General features: G+C 37.0%; 1 protein-coding gene across 1 annotated transcript in view; it reads right to left on the bottom strand.

Moving 5' to 3' along the window:
* Positions 1-1,204: 1,204 nt before the first annotated feature.
* Positions 1,205-9,655, bottom strand: part of LOC127425716 (E3 ubiquitin/ISG15 ligase TRIM25-like) — a 30,529-nt gene continuing 22,078 nt past the window's right edge. Inside the window, exons 3-4 of the mRNA XM_051671975.1 lie at positions 7,482-7,715; positions 1,205-3,792 (exon numbers count right to left, since the gene is read on the bottom strand). Of these exons, the coding sequence (XP_051527935.1) occupies positions 3,733-3,792; positions 7,482-7,715 (294 nt within the window). The 3' untranslated portion in view covers positions 1,205-3,732. The remainder of the gene's footprint in view (positions 3,793-7,481; positions 7,716-9,655) is intronic.

Raw genomic sequence — 9,655 nt, 5'->3', positions numbered from 1 at the left:
TTGTCTGTCTTGTTCCAAATAAAGAGGAAGTAGTTTTAATTTATAAAGTATTTAATTCACTGACTAGAGTTCTAAAAATAGGCATTACAATAGGGTTATTTAATATATAAACCACTTTTTATTAATTTTCCAGAAAATGTGTACTATATCTATTTGTTTGTTTGGCATCTTAACATTAAAAAACAAAGCAAGAATCCAAAAATAGACAAAAGATATGCAGGAGAGGTTAGAAACACTTATGGGTTTATTTAAATACCTCACCTTTTCAATAACAAATATTTAACTCAATATGAAAAAAGTATATTTAAAAAGAAAGAAAAGTAACACAAAAAATAAATATAAATTAAATTTAAAAAAAAATCCACAATGTTAGATAAAAAATAAAATAGAAAAGACAAAGACATATAATTTAAAGGAAATAACAACTTAATACAGACAGTTTGAGAGTGAGAGTCTAAACATTTACAGAGTGACTGGGTTCATCAGCTCAATCTATGTTTTAAGTTATTTAGGGAGGTTGACATTTTAGCAATATGGAAATATGTATTTCAAAGTAATGAACCTCTATATTTAATGGAAAAATGATAATGTGTAGTATGATACAAGGGAGGATGAAGGGCATTGGAATTTCTGGTATTGTATGAATGGATTTGTGCATTTAACTAAAAAAATCCATTAAAAAATGTGGGCTGTTTGGGCTGTAATAATATTTATATATAAAAGTGCATGACTGAATTATATTCATATTGTGTATGGTCAAGATATTAAGTTTTTTATACAATGGAGCTGATGGTGCAAAGCTACTTGAAAAAGTAGCTAGCAGTGGTGGAAAGAGTACTGAAAAATCATACTCAAGTAAAAATACTCTTACTTCCCAAAAAATGTAGTGTGAGTAGAGTAAAAGTACCTGTCCTAAAACTACAAGTAAGAGTAAAAGAGTAGCTCATTTAAAAGGACTCATGAGTAGTGAGTACTGAGTTGCGAAAGCTATTCCCCCTTATAATAAACACTGTGCGCTGCAATTTCAAAATGTTGCAAACTGTACATACTGTAATTCACATTCCATTTTATGGCTGTTTGTCAGAAAGAATGAAAAATATAGGTATCCTCCAACAATTTTCTTTTTCAACGCCAACTTTTAAAAATACATCACTTATCTACATGTATCTGATTTAAAAAAAAAAAAAATATCAAATATATATATATATATATATATATATATAACAGGGAGACATGATTACAGAGATGAAAAAATGAAAGTTATTTTCAATACACTGATCACCATTTTAAATCATAATGTATGAAATAAATACATTAAAATCAGTTTATGTGTAGGGTCTAAACTGCCCTTAATGCCGACAGAGCGAGTTACTGTTGTGCATAAAACATTATGTTCAAAACAATGCAAAGAATGCTAAATGCTAAAAAAGCAGAAAAAGATTGTCACTTGACATTTCATGTCCTGCACAATAGTGGAGGTATAGAGCAGGGGATGGCAAAGTTTTTTGGTACAGGCCAGGGGCCATATCGGGCTTCAAGCAGAACATGGGGGGCCACAATGTATTCATTTTGAGATACAATATTCAGCATTGATTTAGTTATCGTATCTTTTAACCCCACAAATAGCTGTGTTCTCATACTAATGCATGATGCACAATTTTCTGTAGTGTATGTGTGACTGATGGGAAATTTCTGCCTGAAGTGTTGCTCTACTTTTTTATCAGACATTAGAAAAACTTGATAAAGGCTGAGCATAATTATCAGTTATTTTATCATCTCTACTTTCCTGGTAATTTATTATTCAAATTAACACACTCTCTTCATCAGAAACTTTATTGAAAGAAAAATGACATTTTGGCTCTGGTAATTAAACAGCAGTTTCACCTTTTCAAGATTTATAAACAGAAACAAAAATTTTGCAGACTTTGCCGCATCTCACAGTGCAACACAATGAAGAAATATGGAATTTTGGTCACAAACATGGCGGCGCGGTCATATAGTGATGTCACATGAAACAGGTATAATGTATGTTTTAGCACGAACACACGCATGTAAAGCGCGGCGCAAATACATGAGCCGCCTGTCAGTCAGTGCGTGCCTACTGAAGCGAGTGTCAAGATACACTGTTGTTTGCCATGTGTTTTGCCCCTGTCATCTGTTTCCCCCAGAATACACTTCCCATAATTCCCTGCCCTCATCACTGCCAGCTGTCCTCGATTGTTCTCACCTGTGTTTCATTCACTCATTATCCCCTGTGTATATTATGCCCTGATTTCTGCCCAGTCTTTGTGAGTCGTTATGTATTATGTGTTTCACTCTTGTTCCTTTGTACCAGTTCCCATCGTGGATGTTTCATTTGTTTTTTTTTGTTTCTAAGTCCTGGTTCTGCCGTGTTCTTGTGTTTACCCAGTTATTTTGTACTTTGTTTACATTTTCATTAAACTCTAGCCGCACCAAAATCCAGCTCTCTTGACTTCCTTCCAAAAAGTTACAGCGAGGGAATAAAAAGTAAATCTCTTAGATTTTAACAACCAGTGGTTGTCTTGCTATTGCGATTGATGAAATGAGCACCCCTGGTCTAGGTGTAGAACATGGGCTAAATATAGAAAATGTGAAAGTTTATCATCAAGGATTTTTTTCAGATTAACATCGAGATCGTTGTGATGACGAACATGGATGATGACGTCATCACTAGAGTGTTAGCCTTGTACTATTTTATATTTACTTGTGGTTTGTATTGATTTCACAAAGTTATTATTTGTTGCATGTTCAAGTTGTATATGTGTTGATGGACAATACCAACATCAAATGTTCAACCTGTTAATGTTATGTAAGAATAATAGAGTTATGGTTTGTTTTCAATTATTTTCTTTATTGGGTAATTTTGCATATTATGGCACGTTAGATCTTACCTGTCTGATCCTGTGTTTTGGGGGTGGGCTCTGGTAGCGTGCGTAGCCAGAACTTACTTTGTGATTTGGTTGTACCATTTTCCAAAATATGAGCGCTATGATGTGTTAAATGTCTTATGTTGTGTTTGTTTGTATTATGATGATTATGTGGGTAAGAAATGAGTTTTTGAACATGCATGTATAGTATTTAGGTTACAATGTTATACTGTGGAATTCCATGATGTGTGTTATAGGGAGAGGTTTCCCCCATGACAATGGTTCTTCCCACTAGTGTTTGGCAGGAAACTGGGCTATTTAAGCCACTGAGCATGTTTGAGGGGGAGAGAAAGGTTGTATCCTGTAACCTGTGCAAGCTTTTTGTCTGAGGTGAGGTATAAAGTTTATTCTGGTGGATGAACCACTAGGCATTGTTTAGTGCCAGGTTTTGCTGCTTACAGCACCTTTTATTTGTGTTTTTAGCACAAGTAAAAGTGGTATTTGTTGAGCAACAATTTTGTAAATTTTTCTTTTGTACTTTGTTGACTGCACTTTTTTTTTTTAAATGCAGCTTGTAAAATAAATCACCTATGGCATTTGGAAAACTACTCTTTTACTGAGCCTTCCTAACTCCTCCCTGGTCTCTCGGCAACACACTACTTGACACATGGTGGCAGCGGTGCTTCCAGGCCAATAGGAGGTTGGTACATATGGAAGTTGCATGTTTTTTTTTTTTTTCCTGCAACAAACCCTTGTTTAAGTTGAGTGGCTGGAGAAACTGTTTTTTTTTTTAAAACAAAAATGCCACCAAAGCAGCAAGATACTGTGAAAGCAATGGATGAGGCTAAACTTCCAGATGAGTCGGAAGCAATAAGTATAATTCCAGAACAAGGTGAAGTTTCATCTGGGAATACATCAGACCAGCTTATGGTTAGACTGCGAACATTCTTGCATATGCAACATCAAAGAGATGAACGCTTGGAAAGAGAGGCGCAGCGACAAGAGCATAAAGGGCGGGTGCACCCCATAAAAAGAAGGAAGGTTATTTCTTTGCTTAAACGTAAGAAATATGATCTAGAGTTTCTTCAAGAAACACACCTTACACCGCAGGAAGCGGAACAATTTGGGAAGATATGGGGTGGGCATGTTTTCTTTAGTGTTGGCTCAAGTAAGAGCAAGGGAGTCATTATATTGGTAAATAAATATCTACAATTCAAATGTCTCAAACAGATTAAAGATAAATTAGGAAGAGTCATTATTGTTTTAGCAGAAATTCAGGGGCAAAGGTTGATTTTGGCTAATATTTATGTGCCTAACTCTGATGATCAGGGCTTTTTTATAGATCTTGATGGGATGTTGCAAACCGCTGGCACCCCTCATGATATAATTTTGGGAGGAGACTTTAATCTTTTGATGGACTCAGTCCTTGATCATAGTGAAGCAAAAGTGTGTAAGCCCCCTAGAGCAACATTGATGCTTCACAGGATGTGTAAAAATCTTGGACTTACAGATATTTGGATACTTTTGAACCCATCTGGTAGAGACTATACATTTTTTTTTTCATCAGTCCACAAGATTTATTCTAGAATATTTTTTTTTTTTTATATTCAAGTCCCTCATTTCATCTGTTGTGGATTGCTCAGTTGGAAGTATCTTAGTCTCAGATCATGCCCTGGTGAGTTTAGAGGTGGTGCCACATACGGAGAAAAAGAAATAATTTAGTTGGCGCCTTAATGTGTCCCTTTTACAAAATCCTGAATTCCAACAAATGTTAAAGTCTGAAATCAATGTTTATATGGAGACCAATTGGTCCTCAGTATCCACTGTGGGCGTGGCTTGGGAGGCACTTAAGGTGGTTCTTAGGGGTCGGATCATACAGTATGCCTCATTCAGCACGAGAACTCGTGGAGTAGGAAGGAAATATTAAAAATGCCGAAGAAGAGCTGAAGCGCCGTTTGTCATCCGATGGCCTCAGAGAATTGACTCGATTGAAATACAGATATAATACTATTTTGTAGCGGAAAGTGGAGTTTTGTTTATTCAGGGCAAGATAGTCATACTTTGAGTCGGGGGACAAAGCAGGAAAACTTTTGGCTAGATATATAAAGCAGTGAGAGTCTTTTTCTACCATTCCCTCAGTGAAATCTGCTGATGGTGAAATATTTACCTCGGCCATTGATATTAATAATACTTTTAAAGAATTCTACTTTGATCTCTATAGTTCCACGTCTTCATCTATTGATGAAGATATTCGAAACTTTGTGGAACCATTAGATCTCCATAAACTGACGACTGAGCAAAAAAATTCTCTTGATTCTGAGATAATCTTGGAGGAGCTTGGCGAGGTTATTAAGGCCTTACCAACAGGCAAGGCTCTGGGGCCTGATGGCTTTGCTGCTGAGTTTTTCAAATCTTATGCTACAGAACTGGCTCCACTTTTGCTAGAAGTTTATACTGAATCATTAAAGGATGGAAAGCTTCCACCAACCATGACATAAGCCCGGATCAGTCTGATTCTTAAAAAGGACAAAGATCCAAGTGAGTGTAAAAGTTACCATCCAATTTCCCTGATCCAGTTAGATGTAAAAATTTTGTCAAAAATTCTGGCTAATCAATTAAGTTATGACATCTCTTATACATATAGATCAGGTGGGGTTTATTCGGGGCCGCAGCTCTTCTGATAACATTAGGTGTTTCATCAATATCATGTGGTCAGTAGCGAATGAACAATCTCCGGTCACTGCCATCTCACTTGATTCCGAAAAGGCATTTGATATGGTAGAATGGGATTATCTTTTTAAAGTTTTGGAAATATTCGGGTTCGGGAGTACGTTTAGTTACTTTATAGACACCCAGTAGCGGCGGCACAAACAAATGGACTAATTTCAGATTATTTTACTCTTTCCCCATTATTGTTCTGTCTTGCCCTGGAACCATTAGCAACCGCAATAAGAAAGGAGGATGATTTTCCAGGGGTGGTGGCGGGAGGTATGTCGTATAAATTCTTGCTTTACGCAGATGATATTTTATTATTTGTCTCTGACCCCAGTAGATCTATGCCTTGCCTCCACAGAATTATTAATTCCTTTTCTAAATTTTCAGGATATAGAGTCAGTTGGTCTAAATCCGAAGCTTTGGCTCTGACAGTGTACTGCCAAGAAATGGCTTTCCAGCCGGGTGCTTTCCAGTGGCCAAAACAGGGCATTAAGTATTTGGGTATTTTATTTCCAGCAAATTTGTGTGATTTAGTTAGAGTTAATTTTGACCCCTTAATAAAACGGTTTGAGCGATGTGGGCTTCATTACATTTATCTATGATTGGGAAGGTTAATGTTATTAAAATTAATAGTATTCCAAAATTCAATGACTTACTGCAGTTTCTCCCTGTAGATGTGCCCCTCTCTTATTTCAAGCTATTTGATAGCATAGCAAAGTCCTTCATTTGGAATGGTAAGCGTCCCAAATTACATTTCAATAAGTTACATAGGCTGATTGACAAAGGTGGGCTAGGCCTATCCAAGATTTTATTTTATTATTATGCATTCGGTCTCGGACATTTGGCTCATTGGTCTCTTCCACCTGAGAGAGCCCCTCCCTGGTTCTGTATAGAACAGGAAGTTCCTGCCCCTATTTCGCCACTGCAGAGCCTTTCTATCAAATTAATCGGAGAAGCTAAGTTACATCCCGTTATCTGGCACTTGAACCCGGTATGCACAAAAGTGTCCAGACTGTTTAATTCTGACATTTTTTAAAATGTTGCCTCAAGCATATGGCTGAACCCCAAACTACGCATCAACAAGTCCCCTTTTTGCTGGTCAGAATGGACTGGGATGGGGGTTACTACAGTCGGTGACCTATATGAGAATGGAGTGTTGAGATCCTTTCAAAATTTGGTTCAACTTTTTGGGATTCCTAGATCTCAGTTCTATACGTATTTACAGCTGCGCCACCTGCTCTGTACTGTTTTTGGGAGTGGTTTACACCCTCCTAAAGAGGCAGATACTCTGGGAGTGGTGATTACTGCTTTTGGAAAAGGTCATGAGGCATCGGTGTATTACTCCCTACTAATTCAGGGTCTGGAAGGCGGAATTTCAACTTCTCTTAAGAGATTATGGGAGAAAGATCTAAATTTAGTATTGGAGGAGGGAGAGTGGGCTGGGATTCTAAAAAATGTCAAATCTGCATTCAGAGACGCAAGGGTTCGCCTCATGCAATTTAAGATTTTACATAGAGTCTATTGGACCCCCTCTAGATTGCATAGTCTTGGTCTTAAAGACATGTTTGTGAAGAAGTGGGGCGGATATCTGTCTTTTTTGGAGGGCTCTCGGGGAGGGACAGTGGAGAGAGAGGTGTAAGGGTTTTATGTGTGTGATTTTGTTTTATTTTTTTATTAATTAATTTATTGATGTTTGTGGCGAAGCTGTAGACAGCAAAAATTATGACAATATTAAATTATGCACGTTAAATTCAAGGTCAAGGTTGACAAACTCACATTTTTTAGAAAATAATCTTTTTATGCATTGTGCCCGTGCCTCTGGCCTAAGAAATGTTTAATTGATCAAAGAGTCTAAAGCCTTTTTTAGAGTTCTGTTACCTGTAGGAAATGGATGTCATTGTCACTGTGTGAAAGCTGTTCCATCTCAGCATCTCTCCTCCTCAGATCAGCAATCTCTTGCTCCAGTCTTTTCAAGTGTTTTTCAGCTTGACTCACCGCAGCCTTTTCCTGACATCTGATCAGCTGTGTCACCTCAGAGCAGCTTCTCTCAATGGAGCGCATCAGCTCAGTAAATATCCACTCACTGTCCTCTATTGCTGTTTCTGAAGAGATCTGTTAGGACACACATTGCAATAAGTCCATTGACTCAGCTCCTACTGGTACCTCACATAGCCTTGCTGGAGTGTAAGTAGGACTGAAAGAGTGGCAGTGTTTTTTGCCATAAATTCTATTCATTTTTCACATGTACGTTCAAAATATTTAAATTCCCCCAGCATTAGATTTATTTTAATGTGCATGAAAGGTAAAGTTTATAACTTCTGCACCACAAATAGAACTGCACAAATAATTAGATCTGTAAAATTTGAGATGTGTCTGTGGCAGTGTTGGATGTGATCTAATTAAAAGGTAATTAATTACTGTTATTAAATTTAGTACAAAAAGTAGTGTAACACATGATTATTGTGATCAGATTACAGTTACAAACTTTCAATTAAGTTAATTACTTTTAAGTACATTTCTTGGGTTACAGATATTTCTAAAATAAAATATTTTTTTGTAGATTACGTTTAAAATATGAATTACATTAATTTATAAATCTGTTTGCATTTCTGTGACAGCTGATGGACATGTGTCCCCTAATGAATCTATAAACAAGGAGGAAATATAGACATAATTTTGAATTTGTTGAGCGGAAAAACTAAAGCTTTTTTGTGAAAAGTGTTTTAGAAGTAATGTGTAAGTAATGTGATTACTTTTTTGATAAAGTAATATGTAAAGTAAAATTTTAAAGAATTAGTCATTTGTAGTGAATTGCTTTTTTTATAGCAACTTACTTAACACTGGTCCAACATGGTGCCCTCAAAGGTACTCAGTATGTTGTCCCATGTCAAAAGAGCCCACCCCCTTGTTTCTAAAATATTCTGGTGCTAAGATATGGCCCTGGCCTCTAGAGGCCCTCAGGGGCCCCCAAGTGTCCAATGATGCCCAAAAAGGTATATTGTCCCGTATCAAGGGAGTCAACAACCATATCTCAACAAAATCCTTTTGCTGAGATATGGCTGTGTCATGTTGCTATACCATTGCTGGGGTGTTCAAAAACACTGCCCTCCAAAGATAGCTTTGAGACTGTCACCAAACAGTAGAGCAGCAGTGCATCTTCTCACGGTTGTCAAACACAACAGTGGCAAAAGAGCACCTTCACATGACAAATGTTGTAAATCTAAATATGACATTAAACCTGAATGTTCCGCTTCGACTACTACACTATGAAAATGTGCAAAATGATTGACAGGCAGAAAGCACATCAAAGTCTTCTTGATTGGCTAATCAAAGAATGTGTCTGTGGCCCGCGTTCACAATTTAGTTTGCTGTTTACACAGTCTAGGGCTTTCACAGAGACCAGTGAGATATCTCAGGACACTTATTTCAGTATATCTTTCAGGGAGAATGAAAATTTTCTGCATACCATTCCATAAAAATAAATCTCTTACAGCACCTTTGTTTGAATATGAATTTTTGACAGTTTAGACTTGTTTTGATTGTCCACTGTGTGAAATTACAATCAGTTAGGTATAGAATAATCTACAGTCAGCAAGTCATTTTCACAAAATAAAACCCAACAGTGTGGTCAGGGGTCTTGTATCACCCTGAATCTGTTTATGTAATAACCAGAAACACTATTATGTGCTGCTTAAAACAGTGCCTAGGTGTAGAATAAAGAAGTCAGAGAAAATGTATCTTGCTTCACTCTTGCGGTATAGTACTTTCATAGAATATGTCATGGTGATGCAATAGTGGTGCTGACTGAAAATCAGACAAAATTTTGAACTCAATCCAGGCGCCAATCGGTCTGTGAAATCAAACACACCTATTGTGACACAACAAGCTTATCACATGACACTGTATATGATCACAGTACCACAACAACTTGTGTTTCACAATCACTCTTTCTCCTTCAATGGAAACCCACAAACTGGCCTCCCAGTTATCTGGGAACACCCATTAACACCCGTTTCCACTAATTAGCCAAACCTACATTTAGCCCATCAGTA

The sequence above is a fragment of the Myxocyprinus asiaticus genome, chromosome 34 (genome assembly GCF_019703515.2).
Source record: "Myxocyprinus asiaticus isolate MX2 ecotype Aquarium Trade chromosome 34, UBuf_Myxa_2, whole genome shotgun sequence".
In the NCBI taxonomy this organism is placed as follows: Eukaryota; Metazoa; Chordata; class Actinopteri; order Cypriniformes; family Catostomidae; genus Myxocyprinus; species Myxocyprinus asiaticus.
The sequence above is the reverse complement of the archived record's forward strand: the minus strand, read 5'-3'. Positions and strand labels throughout refer to the sequence as shown.